General features: G+C 35.4%; 1 protein-coding gene across 4 annotated transcripts in view; it reads left to right on the plus strand.

Moving 5' to 3' along the window:
* LOC127787927 (probable LRR receptor-like serine/threonine-protein kinase At1g06840) overlaps positions 1–24,213 on the plus strand; it is an 89,759-nt gene that overhangs the window by 62,000 nt on the left and 3,546 nt on the right. For all 4 annotated transcript variants that reach the window (XM_052316002.1, XM_052316003.1, XM_052316004.1 and 1 more), the window contains 8 exons: positions 7,057–7,125; positions 7,265–7,333; positions 7,558–7,629; positions 7,921–8,007; positions 8,152–8,220; positions 11,721–12,229; positions 16,691–16,849; positions 16,952–17,235. In XM_052316002.1, coding sequence (XP_052171962.1) covers positions 7,057–7,125; positions 7,265–7,333; positions 7,558–7,629; positions 7,921–8,007; positions 8,152–8,220; positions 11,721–12,229; positions 16,691–16,849; positions 16,952–17,235 — 1,318 coding nt within the window. The remainder of the gene's footprint in view (positions 1–7,056; positions 7,126–7,264; positions 7,334–7,557; positions 7,630–7,920; positions 8,008–8,151; positions 8,221–11,720; positions 12,230–16,690; positions 16,850–16,951; positions 17,236–24,213) is intronic.

Here is a 24,213-nt window from a genome sequence, read left to right on the forward strand (position 1 = left end):
TAGTCATAATGAGCAGCAATGGCTAGTAAAATTCTAATGGATTTAAGCATGATGACTGGAGAAAAGGTTTCCTCATAGTCAATACCTTGCCTTTGACGATAACCTTTTGCCACAAGTCTTACTTTATAGGTCTCTACCTTTCCATCTAAACCTATCTTCTTCTTGAAGACCCATTTACATCCAATAGGTACTATACCTTCTGCTGGATCTACAAGAGTCCAGACTTGGTTCTCATACATGGAATCCATTTCAGATTTCATAGCTTCTAGCCCTTTATTTGAGTCGATATCTGATATCGCCTCTTGGTAAGTGGTAGGATCATCTGAGTGATCATTGTCTCCTACAAGGAATAACTCTTGTTCATTTAGGAAACCATATCTCTCAGGTTGATGAGATATCCTCTCACTTCTTCTAATGGGAGGTGCAACACTCGGCCCTAACTCCTCAATTGGTACTTGGACGTCTCATGGCATAGCTCAGGCTTGGCGAACCCCTTCGCCAAGTTCTATTTTCCTTTCATTGCCTTTTTCTTGAATAAACTCGTTTTCAAGAAAAATGGCATTTCTGCTAACAATTATTTGTTGCAGTTCAAGAATGTAGAACTCATACCCTAAGGAATCCTTAGGATAACCTACGAAACTACCCTTCAAAGACCGTGTCTCAAGTTTTTCTGATTTAAGCTTTTTCACAAAAGCCGTACATCCCCAAATCTTAACATGTTTAAGACTAGGTTTTCTATCAAACCATATCTCATGTGGTGTTAGAGGAACTGACTTGGAAGGAACTCTATTTAGTATATATATTGCAGTAAAAAGGGCGTGTCCCCACAAAAACAAAGGTAAGTCTATACAATTTAACATATTTTGGACCATATCTAATAAAGTCTGATTCCTTCTCTCTGAAATTCCATTCAATTGAGGCATTCCTGGTGGGGTCCGTTGTGAAATAATATCTGAGACCTTAAGAAAATCTTTAAACTCGTTACTAAGATACTCGCCTCCACGATCTGATCGTAAGGCCTTTATCTTTTTACCAATTTGATTTTCTACTTCAGCTTTGAAATCTTTGAACATTTCAAAAGATTCAGATTTATGTCTCATGAGATAAACATATCCATATCTAGACATATCATATGTAAAAGTTATGAAATATTGATATCCTCCTCGGTCTATTACATTAATAGGCCCACATACATCCGAATGTATAAGTTCTAACAATTCTATGACCCTTATACCTTGCCCAGTAAAAGATAATTTAGTCATCTTACCAAGGATACAAGATTCACAGGTTGGATATGGTTCAAAACCTAATAGGCCCAAAAGCCCATCCTTTTCCAACTTAGTGATTCTGTTATCCCCTATATGACCCAATCTATGATGCCATAGAATTTTAGAATTTGGGTTATCACGTGGTCTCTTATTATTATTTGACACATGCAGATGTTTACCATTATCAACAGTCACATTCAAAATATAAAGACCATTGATAAAATTACCAGTAGTAATCAATTTATTTCTAAAATAAATTTCACAAACATTATTCTTAAAAGAAAATTCATAATTTTCTTTCACCAATACAAGAATATAAATAATGTTCTTAAAAGCTCCAAGTACACATACACAATCGTTCAAAACTAAATTATGTTTATGCGATAAAATTAAAGAAACAGTGCCAATAGCTGTGGCTGCAACTTTTGCCCCGTTTGCCACTTTTAGCACAATCTCATCATCTGCGAGCCTTCTACTTTGTTCCAGATCCTATATAGATGCACAAATATGAGTTGTCGCTCCAGAATCTAGAATCCATAAAGTAGAAGAATAAGCAATGAAAAAATAGTCATGAACTATCATCATACTTGTTGCTTCCTTTTTCAAGGAACTAAGGTAATCTTTACAATTCCTCTTCCAATGTCCATCTTTGCCACAATGGAAACATTTTCCTTTGGCAACAGTTTTTCCCTTCTTCTTTTCAATCACTTTAGTTGCTTGGGTGGCCTTCTTTTTCCCTTTCCCTTTTCTAGTCTTACTAGAAGAGGACACAACCATCACGGTGCCTGTTTTCATGTTGCCCTGGCCGTTATTAGCATATTCATTAGCTCCGCCGGAGTACACTCAATCTTGTTCATATAGAAGTTTGAAATAAAGCTCCCATATGAATCTGGCAAAGACTGAAGAATCGCATCTATTTGAAGATATTGATGCATTGGAGCATCTAATTCATTCAGTTTATGCATCCAAGAGATCATTTTGAGAACATGGTCTCCTACTGATCCTCCAAGAGACATCTTTACCCGAAAGATTGCTTTAGATATCTCATATCTAGCACTACGACTTTGCTCACCATAAAACTCTTGTAAACGAGCAATAATCGAATACGTATTCGGCATCGCTGCCGCTGTAACTCTTGACTCATAGTAAGCAAGATGCAACTCTTAGCGACAAGATCATCCTCTTGCCACTTATTGAGTATATCTTGTTCCTCCTGAGTAATGTATTCAGCGGTTGGCTCAGGGATAGGCGCTTCCAAAACATATGTGATTTTCTCCAAGTTTGTAATCAGTTTTAAATTCAGAAGCCAGTCATTAAAATTTGGTCCAATTAGTCGGTTTGCGTCAAGAAATTTAGAAAGTGAGTTTAGGAAAGCCATTTGATGTATCTGCAGAAAATAAGTAGATTATTAGATATCTTGTTTTTTTCTTAACTATCTGATTTTGGTCTTTAAATCAAACAGTACCTCCCACCAAGTTTTTCAAATTCCTTACTCCCAATAAAGGAAAAAGCGAATTCACGTTGGTATGAATTCTAGTGGGTATTTGGATTCTTATTAAATTTATTACTCCTCACATAATAGATTCTTGGAATAATAAATTCAATAAGTGGACAACTATTGTCCAATACATCTTATGTACGGCCCAAATATTTTACTTCGGCTCCCAGTCCAATGTACCTCACATAATAGTTTTTTGGCAATTGAATATAGTTAAATCATACCATTACACTGACAAGTCTGCACAGTTGAATATCGATTCCCTCACATAATAGTTTCTTGGGTCTCGATATTTATGCATCCCCATCTTATCAAATGTTTTAAATAGAAATTAAAGCATTTTAATCAATGTGCAACCCCTATGTATCCATAGCCGATCAACACACGAATGAAAATGCCTCAATTTCTACCGTGATGGAGAGCCCCGATTAGATTGTCTTAGCTCTTAAGGTCTAACCGGTTACAATTTAATTTTACAAATATGGAAGATTTTTATTTTTAATTAATTGGTCTCACTTTTCACATGCAACGTTTTAACATACATCAACAATGTAAATAAACATTGCATAAAAGTAGTCGATATGGTCATGGACTCAATCATGCATTCTAGGCACAATTCTAGCCATTGAAATTGTGCGATGCATTCGTGGGTGTATAAATAAGGAAACGCCTATAACTATTACAAGCATAACCCTTTCACATAGGGTCTTCATTTCCTTTGATTATTTTGCCATCAACGACTTCACTCCATGCTCTGCCTCAATATGTGTGAATTCCTTGCTTTTACAATTTACTATAAACTACTTTTATAATAAAATTAAAAGCAATAAATAATTATTTTACAACCGTCACGAAAAGGACAATTACCTCCGACACGCAGGCCGTTAAATAAAATAATTCATACATCCACATTACACATACATCATCCATGTAGTGTCCTAAGTCCACGACCAATACCGATATGCAATAAGGCATCCACAACATGCTATTAACAATTAAAAGCATATTATAAACAATCATATGATTATTGGACATGGGTATAACAAATTATACCTTTGGAGTTTTAAAATAAAAATATATAAATAAATAAATAAAATAATAAAATTTTAAATTAAATAAATGAAATAACAATTTTTTTTTAAAAGTTATTTATTATTATTTTATTTATTTAATTTTGTATTTTTTATTTTATTAATGTCTGTCGTGGCAGACAAAAGGAGAGGGGGGGACAACCCGCGCTTGCGCGGGCTGGCCTAGTGCGCGGGCCCCAGCCCACACTTTCCGCGCGATGCTGGGTGCGCGAGGCCTGCCCGCCCCACTCGCGAGCAGGCACACCAGGCCACGCCTTGCACGCGTGCGTGCGCCGTGCATGCCCAGCGTGCGCTATGCGCGCTGGCAGCCCCCAGGGCACACTCGGCACTACCCAGACATCCCGGAACAGATTCCGGTGCTTCCAGTTGCGCCAGATCTGATTCCAGCACTATCGATCGATGCCAAATCAGTTCTACAGCGATGCTAGCATGCAACCCATGCTCGGATCTCATCCAAAATTCTTTTATTTTTCAAAAAACACCAATTTTATGTCCAATAATCATATGAATAAAACCATAAAATTGAAAAACGATGGCTCTGATACCACTGTTGGAATTACAAAGATATTATCATATGCGCAGCGAAAATTAAATTTAGTTTTCAGGTATCCCGTTTTTCAGAAATTATGGTTTAATAAAATTGGAAACAAAACGAAAGGTTACCTCTTTGATGAAATCCGATTTCACCGTTAGATTTCCTGCTGTTTAATCCTCCAAGTCTAGGATGCCGAGTCGGTCCACCCGAAATCACTTCTATCCAAGAATTTCAAAGAGAATGATAAGTAAAGAAATTTTTCACAAAAATTTCTAAGTTACCTTTTTGGATTCAAGAACACTTCTTCAAAACTCTCTCAACCTTCAAGTGATTTAAGAAGACATCAAGTGAAGCAAATGAAGAGATAGAGAGCTTATACATATACATTAAATGGGTTGGGCTTCCCAAGCCCATTCCATTTAATGCAATTAGGCCAAACCCAAATCATTTAAGTTAACTTGAATCCGATAGTGCTATTTGGTCAAGTCTAATGTGCTAGCAAAAGGCCCAACCCAATTAATGATTAAACAATTTTATTCATAATATAATTATTTAATTATTCTTATTTATCCTATAAATAAATGCACTATTATTAGTAATTATAAAATTACTAATTTATCTATTTTCTCTTTGAAAGTGATGTCTTTTTGGGACTTTCTGGATTCACAAATAAATTGGCAACAAGAATAATCAACAATTAATTCTTGTAAATCACGAGTGACATCTAGCAATATGTCATGATTACCCAATTTATTGTGAAGCGGGTATTGTGAACCTTTTACTACATTACTATGCAATACGGTCCCTCTATCATCCTATATTCCAACAAGATATGAGATCATGGTCAGTAGGTCGAATCTCTTAATCTTTTCATATGATCAAATACAAAATCAATCTTGACTAATTATGACACAACCCGTATGGAACAAATTCCATCGTCATATTACCTCGGCCAAGTATTTATCGTCAAGTGATTACTGGATCGCATAGGATATCTTCCTCATAAATCTCAAGGTGATAGATTCCATGTCTGATGCACACATACCTCATGTATCACTGAATCAGGCACATAGATACGTATGATTATCCTTGATTAGAACAACCACATAATATTGATGATATCCTAATCCACCAATATACAGATATCCATGTCATCTCAGGTCTAAGTACTAGTTACAAAATCGCAGCTAACATTAAATCATTGACCCGTGAGAAATAACCCATGTGATTTAATGTTAATATTCTCGTTCAGTGAACTCGTTCTTGTAACGAGCACCCACTCATCTTCCTTTTATATCTCATATAGAATGGCACAAGACTCACCAACCTTATCTTTCAGTATCTCATACTGAATAAGGAAGAAGACAATGTGCTGGCCTTTACGAGTTGCTATTATCCAGATTAGGAATTCTATGGCCAGGAACATGTTTATAGTATAACGAACTGTGGATTATCCGTAACCCATATTCTTAATGCTTAAGAATGGTATCCACTCCTTATTATACTAATGGATGTATGTTTTATAATTTAAACCATATTACAATTTAAATAAAACATAAATTTGCCATTTAAATAATATTTAAAGAATTACAAGATCGAGTTCCTTTGTGTCACTAGAATTGGTCTTTTTTGGGTCATATCTAACATAGACCACTCAAGGTCATTAAAAATCATTGTAAATTCTATCTTTTCTAACACCATGTAATACCGGGTATTACACTACACAACTTCCACTTGCAGACTTTGAGCTAGGCTCAAGCTTCTGGCAATCCCAAGCCTGATGGCTAGGTTGGCCACAACTATAACAGTCCCCATGGCCCTAGTTGCACCTCCCTTGGTGTGTTTTGGATAGTCCTAGTTCTTGTTGTGTACGAATAAGAGGAGGACAGAAGAGAAAATGATGCAGTTTATTATTAGTAGGCAGCTTTATTCTCAGTTGCTTATGTGGCTAATTAGTTTTGTTTTGTTTTAACAAATAGAGTTATTTGTTCAGTTTGTTACTACTAACTGTCAGTAACAATTAGTTTGTTAGAGATTCTATTGAGCAGTATATAAACTCAACTAGTCTCATTGTATCATTTGAGATCCTGACTAAGAATTTGAGAGTTCTATTCTTTCTTCTCAGTTTTCTCTCAATTTTTCTTCCTTTTCTTCTTTCACGAAGAAGATGATAGATCGATAAGATAAACTGCAGTTTGAAATACTTTTGTACATAACATATACATGTCAAAATATTTTCCCCCTTCGTGTCTCATTAGCACACATGTTCTCTCTCTTTTGCCAGTCAAACCGCTCTTTCCTTCAATCCTTGATACTCCAAGATCCCCCAGTGCCAAATGTTATTTTTTAAGCTTCTTAGCAACTCAGTATATGCTCACCCCACTAGTGGCCTGTGATTATTGTTATTTGTTGTTGTCAGCAACTACTAAAGCGTAAATAGGAGCTGTAATCCGGAATGTTTAGACAACTACAAGAACATAGGATAGAATCTCCACTTTCACCGTGCCTCAACATATTTACTTTTATGCCTTTCCTGAAGTGTAATAGTACATTTTGAAAATCAATCAGTTATTATTATTATTATTATTTTCTGGGTGAATCAGTTCTTTATTCTACTTAGAAAAAGGGAAAGCTAATGCTATTTGTTCTTCTCTGACTTTGCAGAAGTCTCCGAAATTGTAGCTTGCATGGAGCTGTACCCGATCTAAGTGGGATTCCTAGGCTTCACTATTTGTAAGTTTCGACTTATATATTTAACTTCGCCTGAGTGTCCTAATACACGGGCACAACTTACTTTGTCAAGTTGGTGTATTTTATTTCCTTAAGCTTTTTGGCTACCGAATGTTGAAATGCTAATTGGCTACTGTTACAGAGATCTCAGTATGAATCATCTCACTGGATCGATACCATCAAATCAGCTTCCCAAAAATATGACAACAATGTATGTAAAAGGCCAGTTGTTTCATAAATATGCAAATTTATGCCTACAAGTTTCTAGGTTTTACCTTTTTTTTTTCCTCATCTGCTTCTCCATCTGATTGTAAATGAAACACAATGCTAAATATAGAATTCAAAGTTAATTTCAGTACTAAAACATTAGCAAGATCTGATATTGTTCTTTTTATGATAGGATATTCATCATTACAAACATTTTTTTTTTTGCAGTGACCTGTCAGATAATCAACTTACTGGATCTATTCCAGAAGGTTTCTCAGATCTTCCTTTCCTACAGAAACTGTGAGGACTTCCACATTGTGGTATTTCTGTTTCCTGTTAGAAAATCTTTACAAATGGTAACATTGTGAAATAATCTATAATTCTTTGGAGTACTTAGCAAATAAGTTTGGAGGAAAAAAGAGTACTTGTCAAACACGTACAGTTTAAACTTCCTGATATTGACACAGATTCTTTTATCCTTCTATTTCATGAAATTTTTCTACTTTAAATTACAGGTTTCTAGTTGACTATATTATGGAACACTCTTCCAGTGCTTGCTTGATAACAGGTTTTTATAATAATCCATTGCAGGTCACTTGAGAATAATCTTTTGACAGGTTCTATCCATGCTAAAATTTGGCAGGATGTAGGCATTGGAGCAAAAACTAGACTTTTACTGTAAGAGTTTGAAGCATAAAACTGATGTTTACCGTGCTTAAATAAAAATAAGACTGTAAATGATGAGCTTCCTTTATATGTCACTCTGGCTTTTTGTGAACCTGTGTCTTGCTGATTTCTCCCTCCATGCACCTCAAAATGCAGTGATCTTCGGAAGAATTCAATTTCAAACATTTTAGGAGATCTCAATCCTCCACCAAATGTTACACTTAGGTATGGTTACTTTCTTTTTTCTGTAGTCCTATACAATAAGTCTGTCAATGAAGTTCAGAAATTAGTGAATTCCTCGTATGTTATAGATTGTGCACCTGGTTCTCTGTTAACTTTGTATAAGATCTCAGATTGCATGAGGCCCACATATCAGTACCTACCTGCCAGTTTTCTTTGTGAAAGTCATATAATTTTTGAATTCTTTTTATGGTTTTCATTTCGTTTCTTACTCTATAAGTTTTTTAAATTCTATACAAAGAAATAAGTTACTTTAGGCTTTCTCTTTGTTATAGATTTCCTTAAAATTGCTTCTTAACAGATTAAAAATGGTGGGCTTTATTCTAGAGTTAACAAGAATATCTTTTCTTCGTAATGAAACTTGGATACAAAAAGAAATGAAATGTAAGAGAGAGAAACTTTCAATTATTAAAAATGAATCAAAACATACAAATGACAGCATTACCCGAGTTTATATAGCAAGCTAAAATATAAATGAACAACATAGGAAACATAACAATATAACAGCCTACACAAATATAACTCATCAACAATTAAAGGAAATCAACCACTTATTTGGTATATGCTTCAACATTCCCTCTCAAATCAAACTCCTTGGAGTGAGCTATTTCTAAAATGTTGACAGTAGACTTAGGATTGTGTTGTGTAGGAGATAAATGTAACACCCCACCTTCTCAGAGCGTGTTAAGTTTTAGAAAATTTGGGACTTATTTTTTTTTTTTTTTTCATGCTAGCTTACATTATTCCCAAAATTCCCTTAGACCTATCTAGTGCCAGACGAAACAATTTAATGCACTAGATTTAAATAAAATTTTATAAAGTGGAAGCTAAAATTGAACCTGATCATAGCATCTCATACATTGATAACTAATCACAGTTCATAATACCAAATTCTCAGTACAATACAAAAGCTTTCAAAACAAACATTCTTGCTATTCATAATATTTGAAATATTCAAGCTACAACAAAACGTGGTACAACTTGCTCGTTCCTCGACAACTCGTGTCATTACGCATATTCGATTTACGTACCATCACTGCAAGTCCCAACTGGAACGTTTGAATATTCCAGGGGAAAAAAGCCAATTAGATGATGAACCATCTAAGTAAGGGTACAAAATGTTTTATCATGTGTGTATGCAATGTCTTACTCATCATAGGTGTCAACTGCACCTTTCATGCTACCTACCATTTTTACGCCCACCTCTTTCGAAGAAGTCGGGGTGTATGGGGGCACCCTTGGTAAGGTAGCGGCACTAGTTCGTACTCCCTACGGCAACGATGCATGTGATCAATGATATCAACGTGTACGTATGCATTTTCATAGCATGTTATGTGTGCAGTCTACGTGATTGATATATATCATAACATGTCAATATGATGAAAGCATTCCCGAAGATCGGGGTTTAAACATAAACATTTATAACCGCACTAATCTTGTAATAGTACACTTACGTTTTACAATTAAGCTGCCTCGATAAGCATGGTGACCTCAATAAACGTGTCAAATGAGCTATTTCCCAATCCTCGGGCCTCAAGGGTTCCTAAAACATTGAATTTATTCCATAATATCAATTTCCTATTTTTCTCATAATTATCATAATTTTTACTATTTCTCTTTATTTCTAAGTCTTATTTCTTTAAAAAAAAAATCATAATAAATATCAAAACCCTCATTTAACCCAATTTTTCTTTTCTAATATTCTTAAAATAACATTTCTAGCCTTCTGGAATTTTTTTGTAATTTTTTAGATTAAATTCCTATTTTTTCCTTATTTCCATAATAACAAAATCACTTAAATAATTAATTAATTTACCATTTTCCATAAAATGTTTCCCAAAATAAGGCATAAATGAAATTCTAGATTTTTTGGAATTTTTTTCAAAATTTTTACAAAATTTTTTCTATTTTATTTTCTCTTCTTTTCTTTCCTTTCCTTTCCTTTTCTTTTCTTTTTTCTTTATTTCCCACCTAACGCGCATGCAGGCCACGCACCACCTCCTCACGCACTGGCGCGTGCCACCATGCGCCCGACCCACAAGGTCGTCTTCTTCAGCGGCCACTTCGCCGCTGGCGAGCCTCCCGACCCCCAACCTTCAAAAAAAGCTTCCCTTCCCCCTAAATCCAACCTCCCAAACCCAAATATAGCCTTAGAATTTAGAAAAAAACAACAAAAATACCTTGATTTGCTGGTTGAAGCCTCGGATCCGGCGAAGGTGCGATTTTCTGGTGAGCTTCGTTTCTCCTCTTCCTCTGTTCCGTTGGCCACCAAACGTTCCAGAAATCTTGCCCACGACTCAAGGACTAAAACCTCACTCACCAATCTCTCAAACACTGCCCCAATCACCCGCTTCTTGAAGCAAAAATTTCGATGAAAAGGGCTGCTCGAACGCGGCTATTTATAGCCAAATCGACCACGAGTTGTCCCATCAAAGGCGACCACGCGTCCTGAAAACCATCCCGTCGGCCACTGCGGCATTAATGCCGCCCCTCTCCCTCTGATAGCTTGTTGCAGGTGCGGCCAGAGCATGGCCATTGCGCCTGCTCCAATTTTTTCTTGATTTTTTTTATTTAATTTTATTATATATACATATATAAATTTATAACACTTAAAATATTGAAAGAAAATTCTAATTTTTAATACCTAAACCTTATGATCTTTGGTATTTTTTACTATGATTAAACTATATACTTTATACAATATAAATAAATTTATACATACATAACCCTATTAAATTTATTGATAAACACTAAAATTCTAATAATTCCACTAGGGTCTGAAATACCAAAATTACGATTATTATTCACAATGTTTTAGGGTATTACATTCTCCCCTCCTTACAAAAATTTCGTCCTCGAAATTTGATCATTCTTCGCTTATTCTGACTATAGGGTCCTCAAATAGGTATGAAAAATTAATCTTCATGCCTTCTTCTCGCTCCCAAGTTATCTCTTCACTTACTGGGTTTCTCCACAGAACTTGCACAAGGGGAATTAATTTGTTCCTCAAAACTTTATCTCTATAATCCAAAATTTTGATCAGTTTCTCAAAGTATGAAAGATTTTCTTGAATCTCGATAGCTTCGATTGGCATTACTTGGGAGTGATCTGGCTCGTGCTTACGGAGCTGCGATATCATACGGATGTATATACCTGGGACTTAACTTGCCCCTTTTTTTTTTCAATTTAATTTAGTTTTTTGTTTACTTTTTGAATAAAGCAGTTATAAAAAGTGAAGATGGAGGAAGGCATCTAAAACTCATTGCACATTCAATTGTGCCAGAAAAGGAATCCTCTAATGTAATATATTAGTCAAAACTCTGTTGTAGATGCATTTGTTTATGCATAATTTACTGTGGTTACGTATCTTTAGCACATGCAAGTTAAAAATTGGTTTAATTGTCGTCACTTAATGCTCTTTCTTTCGTAAACAATCAATTAGCAGTTGCATACATTATTGTAAGTTTTTGTTATGCCTTCTTCAGGTTACAAGGCAATCCTATTTGCAGTAATGCCACCATACAAAATATAGACCGGTTCTGTGAACATGAAGCAGGCGGTGATAATACTGTTGAAGATTTGGAAAATTCAACTGTCACTTGTCCTGTCCAATTATGTCATCTTGACAACAACTTTGAATATGTACCATCATCTCCACTTCCATGCTACTGTGCATCACCTCTTAGAATTGGGTATCGGTTGAAGAGTCCTAGTTTCTATTATTTCCTTCCGTATGTTAATGAATTTGAGAACTACTTGACAAGGTCTCTTAACTTGCACCGTTACCAACTATCTATCGAATCTATTGGCTGGGAAGGCCCTCGTCTGAGGATGTATTTGAAGCTTTTTCCTGCGGTTGGTGACACCAAAACTTTCAACGAAAGTGAAATTCTGAGAATTAGAGGCAGATTCACGTCATGGCAATTTAATGGTATTGACTTGTTTGGACCTTATGAGCTTCTCAACTTTACTCTTCTGGGGCCATATTCAGACGGTAAGCACTCCAACACAGGTCTTTTTCTAATATGAAATTGATGAAGTTCCACATATCACTGATTGAAAATCATATTTGGGTATCATATCTATATCCGAGCTCACTATTGTTGATTAGCTAAGCTTTGGGTTAATTAGTGATCCAATGTGGTTTCATAGCTCTAGCCAAGAGGTCTTAGGTTTAAGGTTTGACAGCCTCTTTGTTCACCATCATATTTGTGGTTTCACATTGTCTTTTGCTTATGTTGGTTCATTGTATTTGGTTTGGTCTATTTTTCCATGTTTGTGCAAGACATGTGGGCGTGTTAGATATCTTCATATTGTAAGCCTCATTTTCTATAAGCTTAGTATGATATCGTGGAGGTTTGGTCCTAGATTCAATTGATACATTTGAAGGATTTTGACAGCTACTCTTAAGTAGTTCTGCATTGAAGGAAGAAAAAATTTATTTTGTTTAAACAGCTGAAATATTTCTGTTATAGGAAAACAAAAACCCCAAATCCAAGTTCTTTCAAAAAAATTCTCAATGACATAGAACAACAATAACAACATATCAAGCTTGAATCCCATTATGTGGGGTTGGTTACATGAATTCTAGCTTGCTATTTATTTCTGTCTATAACCTTTTGTACAGCCCTTATATTATACCTCAAATTCTCCCACCAAGCTTTTCTTGGTCTTCTTTTACCTTTTTTACTAAATACTTTTTCATTCTATCCATTCTCCTCATAGGAGCCTCTATTTGTCTTCTTCTCACATGGCATGGCCAAACTATTTTAATCACATCCACATATGTTATCTTTAATAGGAGCCACTTTGGCCTTATTACAAATAATTTCATTTCTAATTTTATTTTTTCTTGTATGCCCATGAATGAATCTTAATTTTTTTATCTTGATTATTCTTATATTTTGCACATATTAGTACTTTATTATCCTACATTTTGTGTCATACAATGAAGTTGGTTTTTGTAGTTGTCCTATAAAATTTTCTTTTCAACTTTAATAGAATCTTTCTATCACATTAAACTCCAGATGCACTTTTCCACTATAAATCTATGAATTTTGTCATTAAGTTTTTTCTAGATCTATAAACACTATATGTAAATTTTTGTGTTTAGGTTTCCTTCAAACAGTTTAGCAAATATATAGCTTTCATTGTTGACCCACTAGGCATGAAACCAAATTAGTTTCTAGACACCTTGGTTTGTCTCCTTAATCTTTGCCTAAATCACTCTCTCTGAAAGTTTCATAGTGTGGCATATTAGTTTGGTTTGAACATCTCCTTTATTTTTTGTAAATAGGCATTAAAGTGCTCTTCCTCCAATCATTTGATATCTTTTTTTTATTTAAGGATCGCATTAATTACTTTCGTTAACTAAGAAATGCCCTTGTTTCCCATCCATTTCAATCCTTCTATCAAGATATTATCTACTCCAACTGCTTTACTATTTTTCATCTTTTTCAATATTTGCTTTAATTTGTTTGGATATTTATGTCTATGGGACATGTAATTCCTATCTTCTTTAGGTTTACGAAGATGCCGCAACATAATATTTATTTCTCCACTTTTATTGATTAATTTTGAGAAATACTCCTTCCATCTCTACCTTGTCATTGCTGTACTTTTTTATTTCCATCTTTTTTGCATTTCACATGGCTTAAATCCCTTGTTTTCCTCCCTTGCTTTAGCTAGTTTATATATATATATATGTATATATAGCTTTCCTCTTTTTTTATATCAAATTATTGGTATAAATTTGTAAAAGCTTTTGATTTTTCTTCACTAACTGCTGCTTCTTTTTCTTTTTTCTTTTTTTTTTTTTTTTTTGTGCTTCCTTTGTCACCAAAATATTTATGTAAAGTCTTGTAGAAAGATCTCATGGCTTTTGTAAGATTGGACAAAAAAGCTTATCTTCTCATTCATTATATAGCCCTAGTTATAGGGTTGAATATTTACAACTTTAGGAAATATTACAACAAAGAAGATTACAATAAAACACTTTGGGAAAGTATCATAATTTGGAATTAGTAAACTATCCAAAATCAAGATTTAGAAACTTTCTAAAAAGCATACCATTCTAGAAGCAGCCATGTAAGGCTACTTTCCTTTTCCCTTTAACTTCACACGTTAACAGCTTTAAATTTTCTTTTTTCTTGTACCTCTTTTATCAACTAGACTCTTTTTTAATTGGTTTTTATTTTCCCATTTCACTCTTCTAGAACCATTTTTGTTGTATTTTGCATAACAATAGTCATTTCAAAACACATTTGATTTGTCTCTCCTTCTATGGTCCAATCTCTTATGCCACACAATTTTTCCTTTAAAATAGTTTGTTTTTCACATTTAAAATTCTGCAAGCTCATTTTGTATCATTTTTCCCCTATTTTTTTATATGAACATCAATGACCATAGGTCTATGTTGAGTGCCCATGCATTCTCTTGGTATAACTTTACAATCCTTACAACACGAGCAGTCTTCTTGTCTCATAGGAAAGCAGTCTATTTAGGTTGTTCATAAGCCATTTTTATATATGATCAAGTGTTCCATCTTATTTCTTAAGCCTACTATTGGCTTTGATGGGGTCATATCCATGGCAAATTTCAAAATAACTTTACTCTCATTTTCTTTTGCCAAATTCATAACCTCCATGTACATCTCTATACTTATTCCCTTCTCTTACCATTCATTCATTTAAGTCAACTCCTATAATTATCTTCTCTCCTATAGGTATTTTGTACAAATCCCTCTAGATCTTCTCAAAATTTTGTTTTTATTTCCTCTCCTAACCGAACTTGTGGTGCATATGTACCAAAAATATTCATCATCTCTTCTCCTATAACAACTTTAGCTACAATTATCATATCTCATATTCTCTTCACATCCACTACCCCATCTATCGAAGTCTTATCCATAACAATCCCCACTCCATTATTTGCTTGATCATTTCTCAAGTACCAGAGTTCGCATCCTGATTTTGCTAACATTTTAGCCTTCTCCTTCAACCCATCTAGTCTCTTGGAAGCACGCAATATTAATTATCCTAATTATCACGTCCACCACTTCTATAGATTTTCATATCAAAGTCCCAATGTTACATTATCCAATCCTTAACCTATGATCCTAGATTAATTTCTACACTGACATCTGCCCATGAAATGCAAGAACCCATGATTTAATGCTACCTCCGAGGGCCAATGCAGTGGTATTTGGAAAAGAAAAGTTACTTTTTCTCTTCAAACCAAAAAGAATGACAATAAAAGAAGCATTTCAGATTTTCTTGGAATATAAAGAAAGTTAAAATGGATAGAATGAGAGGGAAGAAAGATTGAAATCTGTTGGAGGTCCAGTGCTAGGATTCTATCACATTATGCCTCTTTTTAACCTCCAACTAGCCCCCCTCTCCCCCAATGAATTTTAAAGAAAGAAAAAGAAACTAATTTTTTCCCCTCTTCATTAATAGTGTACTTCTTAGGAGAATTGTCAATGAGATTCATTGCCCCGTGCTCTGAACCCCTGAGATGAAACTACTAGTTGTTGTTTAGTTGGATCTTACCTTTAGAATGACACATTTATTTCTGAATTCTGATGACGAGTCTGTATTTGGTATTACTTATTAGGTCTGCTAAATGTTTTGCTTCCTATTCTAAATTTGTTGTCCGGTAAAAGGATGTATATATGTATGTAGCAGTTATTTAACAACTATTATCATCTTATAAATGCATATAGCTAGATCTCAATTTATTTTTTTGATGTTGCCTGTAAATTTCCAAAATTTTTTGGCAACTTCTCATTCCTTTATGAAAACTCACTGGAAACTTTTCCATTTGAGATGAAGTGAATTCACATGCTGAAATAAAATTTTGACATTTCTGGTTTCACAGTGCAATTTGAGGCAACTTTTCTGCTGTTTAAGTTTGGTTAGCTAATTAGATGTGGAATTCTAAAATGCAGACACAGCAATTCATTCTGACTTTTTTAGTTCTAAAATTTCATTCCGTTGTTGGCATTACTGAAAATTTTAAGTTCATTGGAATTTTTGAAAAGAAAAGGAATTGTGTGCAACACTCATAATTGTGCAGTGGAGTGGATTTTAAGGAATTCAACAGAATCCACAGGGTAATGGACCTAATTCATTTTCTCAATTAAATAATTTGTTGTTCTCATGCAGTTTATAGACTTGCATAATTTGGAAAGACGCATGTTCACAAAGTTTAGGCACCCAAAAAATCATATAGGACTATACCCAAATGTGTATGTGCTTAGCTTGTAAAGTCATTACTTGACTAAGTTTGATGGGTTTCTACATACTGACTAATACACTAACTCTGTTGCTCTTTTATGATGCTGAGAATTATTGTCTTTGATAGAATGTTACTGCTCCAATTTGAGAACTATCAAATTAAGCCAATGCTAGGCTGAATTTTCTTCACATTTATGTTTATTTCCTTGGACCTGCAGTCAATTTGAGGAATACAGGGGGAAGTATAAGCAAGGGCATGTTGATAGCAACTGTTTTAGCTGCTGTTGCTTCTTCTGTTACAATATCTGCAATAGTTGCATTTTTCATTGCTAGAAGACATGCTAGAAACAAGCATATCATGCCAAGAAAGCGCCTTTGTGAGTTATTTTACATTACACTGATGTTTAATTCTCTTTATCGATTAAGACATCTCTGAGAATTGCCAAGTAGTCATGTAAATTTCATTTTAATCTTTGCAGCCTCAAAGCATTCTATAAAAATTGATGGTGTTAAAAGCTTTACTTTTAATGAAATGGCATTGGCAACTGAAGATTTCAGTAGCTCAACACAAGTTGGCCAAGGAGGTTATGGTAATGTTTATAGAGGAATTTTATCTGATAACACAGTTGTGGCCATAAAGCGTGCAAAAGAAGGATCTTTGCAAGGTAACAAGGAGTTCTTGACAGAGATAGAAATGTTGTCGAGGTTACATCATCGAAATCTAGTTTCATTGGTTGGATACTGTGATGAAGAAGGTGAGCAGGTATGTGAGATTTGGACGTGAGCTCAATTGAAGAACTTTATTATCTTTTGTTTCATTTTTTCTTGGGACAATTAGTGCTAAAAATGCTATTATTTATCCGCTTAACACTTCAGTATTGCTCTTCTTAAAAATGATTTTTACTTGGTGGGAACGAATGCCACTTTGTCAGGACACTAGGATAAAACAGGGGGGTATTTTTGTCTTTCCATGCTGTAAGTAGTACGGTTAGTGGCTAGGTGGCTAGAAGCTATTATCTGTTACACTTAAGCTTGTATGGGAGGTTGCAACCATTAGAAGTTGGCAACAAGGAGGAGCTATAAAAGGCTCTGATGAAATGTGTGGATCCATGTAGCCAAAGTTTCCTATTTTGGCTACACGGTTTGATGTGCTCATGATCCCGTGCTTCCCACACATTCTCATTGTGGTTGGCGGTTGTGGTTGGTGACAGCTCTTTTGATCGGAAGTTTTTAAAAATAATTTTAGGAATTTCCTAACGTATATAGTCAATTCTTTCCTATTCTAGTTTAAGAGATTTCTTGATTGTATATAATTGATTATTTCCTTTATTTTGTTGTATCATTTCCTATGTTGTAAAGTCCTCATGTCTATAAGAGGATATGTAAAGCTTCTTCTCAAGTTAAGGAATTAACAACAAGAGGTTCCATCATTTTTTAACATGGTATCAGAGCCATCCTCTTACTCATCCTAAAAACCCTAAAGTGTCTTTATTGCACTCTTCCTATCCAAACCCTCCAGTGCGTCGTTTTTCCTACCATTATGCCTTGTCTTTTACTTTTGTTTGTTCTCTCATTGATGTGTGCCTTAATTGCCATAGCAATATTCAAAGTTAATCCTATGTTGCTAGATCGATTGTTCCTTCCCATTCTCTACCATGTCAGAAATTTCAGAAACCACTACTCCAATGACAAGAAGAGAGGTTGTTTCGTGTGATCTATCAATGGGGAGTACTCCTACCAGTGACCTACTAAGAATACATCATTCCTATAGGCTTGATGGGAGGAATTATCTACAGTGGGCACAACTCATGTGAACCTTTTTGAAGGGACAAGGGAAGATGACTCACCTAACTGAACCAAGTCCAAATGCTAAAGACTCTGGTTTCGCTACATAGGAAGTTGAGGATTCTTTGATTATGTCTTAGTTATGGACCTCGATGCAACCTAAGGTAAGTAGAAATTGCATGTTCCTATCTACTGCTAAAGAGATTTGGAACACTGCAAAGCATACTTACTCTAAAGTGCAAGATGCATCTGTGATGCTTGACATTAAGATGAAAATAAGTAGTACGAGACAAAGATCTTTAACTATCATTGAGTACTACAATAAAATGAATGGATATTGGCTTGGGTTACATTATTATCAAGATATTAAAATGAAATGTAGTGAAGATGAGGCCACCATAACTGCAATATTTGAAAGGGACAGGGTAATAGAATTCTTGGTAGGACTTAATGCTGATTTGATCAAGTGAGAGTGCACATTCTAGGTAAAGAAAAACTTCCCTCTCTCAATGAAGTGTTTGCTATTGTTCATAGTGAGGAATATAGAATGATAGCTATGCTAAATGAAATACCTTCTAATGGATCTACAATGGTGATTAATAAAAAGGATGCTACTCGATTTAAGCCACAGCAGGGTAAGACTGAAGTTAATTCTAAGTCACAAAATCGAGATGGTTTGTGGTGTTCCTTTTGCAAGAAATCCAAGCATACCAGGGAGACCTGCTTTAAGCTCCATGGAAAAAAAGCAACGCTAAACAAGGTGGGAGGCATGAAACACCTTCAGTCTCGGAACCAAGTTAAGCCTTTCAAGCAACTAAGGAGGAAGAATCTCTCTTGAAGAAGGCAGATTCAGTCATCATGGTTGAACAACTAAATGCTAAGGAGATCAGCGAGCTTAAGAGTTTTTTGAAAACCATTCAAGATGGTTCTTGTTCCATGTCTCAAACAGATATTTGTTTGAATTCTAAATCTAGTATTCCCTCACATACTATTAGGAATAATTTATGGATCCTAGATTCAAGGGGTACCAATCATATAACCTTTGATATAAATGTCTTTTGACTCTTATACCCCAATAAGTAGCCCTAAAAGGATAACAGTGGCCAATGGCGATGCAATTCCTATAGTTGGTCATGGTAATGTGAACCTCAATTCGCCATTACCTATCCAACAGGTCCTTCGTGTGCCTAATCTTTCTCACAACTTGATTTATGTCCATCAGTTGACCAAGGATTTAAATTGCTACATTATTTTTTTCCCTAACAAATGTAAGTTTCAAACACTGAACATGGGGAAGAAGATTGGTGTTGTTGATGAATGGAATAGGTTGTACTATTTGAAGACAAGTAATGATGCTCTTTAGGGGGAGCAACCTATCAATGCCTATTCTTTTCAATCTACTTCTATCATTGATTTTTGGCTTCAGCATTGCCATTTGGGGCATCCTTCCATTGGTTTAATGCAGTCTATGTTTCCTACTTTGCTTCGAAATTTAGATGTGTCTAATCTTCATTGTGATGTGTGTGAGTTTTCTAAACATCATAGAGTCTCTTATCCCATGAGTAATAAATTATCCTCCATTCTATTCACTTTCATTCACCCGGATGTGTAGGGTCCATTTAGAATTCCAAATTATTTTGGGGTTAGATGGTTTATTACTTTTATTGGTGATTTTACTAGAATGACTTGGGTGTATCTCTTAAAGAATAAGGCAGCCATCAATTCTATCTTGCCTACATTCTATAAGATGATATCTAACCAATTTGGGTCTCAAATTAAAAAATTCCAAACTAATAATACTAGGGATTACTTTAATCATCACTTGCATCATTTTTTTCCAGCAAGAATGAATTATTCATGAGTCATCATGTGTTGATACTCCACAACAGAATGGTGTGGCAGAGAGGAAAATAAGGCATTTACTTAATGTCCTTAGAGCTCTTATACTTCACCATTCTATTTCTAAGCATTTTTGGGGAGCGACAGTTTTGACTGCTGCCTACTTAATTAAAAGAGTTCCTTCTACTCTCCTAAAGCATCAAAGCCCAGTTCAATGCTTGTTCTCCTATTTTCCAGCAGTAGTTCTTCATTCTCCTCTTCCTTTGAGAGTCTTTAGTTGTGTTTTTTTTGTTCATGTGTCCAAACACCATAGGGATAAATTGGATCCTCGAGCCCTCAAATGTGTATTTCTTAGTTACTCACCCACTCAAAAAGAGTACAAATGCTATCACCCTACTACTAGAAAATTCTGTGTCCAAAGATGTTACATTTGTTGAAACCCAATCGTTCTTGGACCTACTAGTACTGGTGATCAAGGGAAACATATTTCGTGGGCTGATACAGATGTTGACCTACCTTTTTTGGGCATGCCTCGTGATTCTTAGATCCATGACTCATCTATTCTTCCTTTAAATGAGTAGAATCAGTAAGAACCTCAAGAAGAGTAGTCTTTAACTCTCCTTCCATCCTCATCGGTTCGATCCAAAAGGTCTCCCTATATTTTTAAGAGATGAGCACAACAGCAGCAGCCTATTCTAGATCCTCCTCTAGCACCAATACTATGACGACCCACTCCCACCTACGGGCGCCACCGATGAATAATCGACCGGATTACTCACACACCAAACCAATAATTGAAGAGATGAACTATGTCTCAATAAGAAATGCCCTAGGTGGGGACTAGGCTTCGTCCTTCCCTTCGCTCCACTCGAGGAATCGGTCCCAAAACAATAAAAAGAAGCACAACAGAACGGTAACCTATTAATAAGAAAGGTAGCTATCAAGTCAGCTTCTCCCCAATAATGTTTAAGGACATTATTATGGAATAGCAAGACTCTTGTAACAACTTGCAAATGGCCATTCCATTACACCATTTTGTTGAGGGGTATAGACATAAGATAATTCATGGATTATACCTTCTCTTGCAAAAATTAGATAGGGTTTGGTTGTAAAAGTCTTTAGCATTATCTATTCTAACCCTTTTTATTTTAGCTCTAAATTAATTTTTTATCATAGTATAGAAGTTTGGAAAGATGGTGCTTACTTCTGATTTGGACTTCAATAGATATAACCACATCACTCGTGTGCAGTCATCTACAAATAACACAACCCACTGAGCACCCAAGAGATTAGGAACGGGGGAAAGACCCCATATATCACTATGAATTAGAGTAAAGGGAATAGACCTTCTATTATTATTGAGAGGGAATGAAACCCTTCTATGTTTAGCAAGTTGACAAACATCACATTGGAAATCCCTAATAACTAATCCCTTGAACAAAGAGGAAACCATAAATTGAAGAACACTAAAGGATGGATGCCCTAGGCGAAAATGATGAAGCCAAAGTACATCCTTATTGGATTTAACTAAAAATGATACAGGGGAAAAATGTTTCTTAGTAATCTGTCCACTAAAATCTTCAAGATGATAAAGTCCCTCCTTTACCCCCTAGCATGCCCAATCATCTTCCTCAAGTCATTTTCTTGAAATTCACAAAAGGAGGGACAAAAGATGACATGGCAATTAGCATCATGGGTTAGTTTTTTAATGGAAACCAGGTTGGTAAAAAGATTAGGAACATGAAGGACACCCTTTAGGGTTAATTTGTTGTTTATACGAATATCCCCTATTCCAGCTACAATAGTTAGAGAACCATCTGCCAATACAATTTTCTTTATGCTTGGGCATGGTTTATAGGATAAAAACTTGTGTGAAGAAAGTGTCATATGGTTTGTGGCTCCAGAGTCAAGGATCCATGTATTTTTAAGGGCTAAATCTGAAGCATGTAAGTTAAAAATAGTGGAAGTTATACCTGTGAAGGCTAGGTTTGAAGTACCTACCCCGACCCCTTTTTCAAGAGTCCCAAGTAGGTTCCTCAGCTTCTCTATCTGCTCTTGATTGAGTTCCATCAGTTCAGCCTGCTCTAGAGCTTTCTCTTCCACAACCTACTGGTTATTGACAGCATAGGGAACCTGTTGACCATTAGCCACATAGGCCTGCCCCTTTTGTTGTTCACCTTTAGCTGGCTTCCCATGAAGGTTCTAGCATTTGTCAATGGTGTGCCTCGATTTCTTGTAGAATGTACACTACAAGTTATCCTTGTGGCTTTACTTGGATCCACAGTCTTCCTATCTTTTCTAGCCCATCTCTCCTACACAAGACCCTTTAGAGTTAAAAGGGTTGAGTTCTCCATGTGATTGGTCTCTAGCATCACTCATCTTCTGCCTTCCTCTACACGCACTATGGATATTACCTCATTCAATGAAAGCAAATTCGTTTTGATCTGGATTCTAATTGCATCATACTCCATGTTTAATCCAGCTAAAAAAAATCATAGATTATCTCCTTCTCCCCAAACCTTTTTTGAATGGCAGTATCCTCACTGCACTTCATTTGGATACATTGATAGTGATCCAATTCACAAGGTCTGCAGCAAGTTAGCATTCTCGGTTATGGATCGAGTGCCTAAGGTTGCCACCTTGGTTCTGATCTCATATATTTGAGCTGCATCATTTACCTACGAATAGGTGATCTTCATTTTTTCCCAGATTTCCTTAGTTGTTGTAAGGAACATCACGATGTCACTTATTTATGGAAATCATTGAGTTCCAAAGTCAAGATATGACTAAAGAATCCTCCTCATCCCAATAGACAAATGCTGGATCATTCTCTTTTTGTCTTGTTCCAAGCAAGTGGCTCAACTTTCCCTTGCCTTTCAGGAACATCCTAATAAGTTGGGACCACTTGAGATAATTCTTCCCATTTAATCTAAAGGCTAGTTGAATATTCTGCAACTCACCGCCGATGACCACACTACAATTTCTATCATAACTTAGGTTTGTGGAAGAAGATTTCAGCTATGAACAATAGAGGGAAACCCTAGTTCGTTGATGGCACCTAAGGCTCTGATACCATGTTGAAAGAAGAAGAAATCATCCAATCTTCTCGCTATTCAACTTAAAAATACAACATATATATATATATACATGCCTACCAATTAGAATAGGCAGTTTTCTAATGAAAGAAGGTTTCCTAAACTAACTTAGCAGATACGTACATCAAAGGAAAGATACTACAACTGTAACATACAAGGAAATCAAATCAGAACCAACAAGCAACAAGTATTCCGCTAGGAATCAACAATACATAACAAGAAAGAAACCACAATAGGAAGGAATCCACTCGTTGATTTCTAACAATTTATTTCTGCTGAAACAAGACTAATAGTAAAACATAACCATGGGGATCTTACATGATTTTTAATTTTTTCTAAGTATGAATGATACATTTTACACTTGGATTTAGTTCACTTGTATCCAAATATATCTCTTTTATATTAAGTAGTTCCAAACTCCCATTGTGTGCCACACATAAATTATTGACAACTAACAACTGTGTTATTTGGTGTTAAACATTCTATTAGAAGAAAAGAGCAATTCCATAATTTCGAAGATAGTACCGTACAAAATGGTACATTGGAATAAAAATACTTGCTTACAATCATATGTGTTATTTTGCAGTCACCTGAGACAAGAGTTATTTAGGCATTTTAGTTTTTGTTTCTGTAGGTGATATTGGTAACTTTTTATAATATACTTGTTGTGAGTGAAGCATCAACACAGTGTCATCTTGATGGAGAGTAGAGTTGGCAACTTCAGTTGCCTAAAATGGGCCACTGATGGATGGCCACTTGGCAACCATCAAGGCCACACCTCTCTGCCCTACTCCTCTTGATTGTCCTTCAGCCTTTTCTATTAATCTTGTTATACGATCATCCCGTGGCCGTCGATTTTGCCTATATTGGATCAAATCTTAGCCGCTCAGATTATATATAAATACTACAGTGCCTCGGGATTGTGAAGTAGAAGAAAAATCATAGAAAGAAAGAGAGAGAAGGGAGGAAAGAGCAATCGGAGAAGGGTTTCTTTCGGTGAGCAAGGTTTTTCATTCTTGATG

The sequence above is a fragment of the Diospyros lotus genome, chromosome 13 (assembly GCF_014633365.1).
Source record: "Diospyros lotus cultivar Yz01 chromosome 13, ASM1463336v1, whole genome shotgun sequence".
In the NCBI taxonomy this organism is placed as follows: Eukaryota; Viridiplantae; Streptophyta; class Magnoliopsida; order Ericales; family Ebenaceae; genus Diospyros; species Diospyros lotus.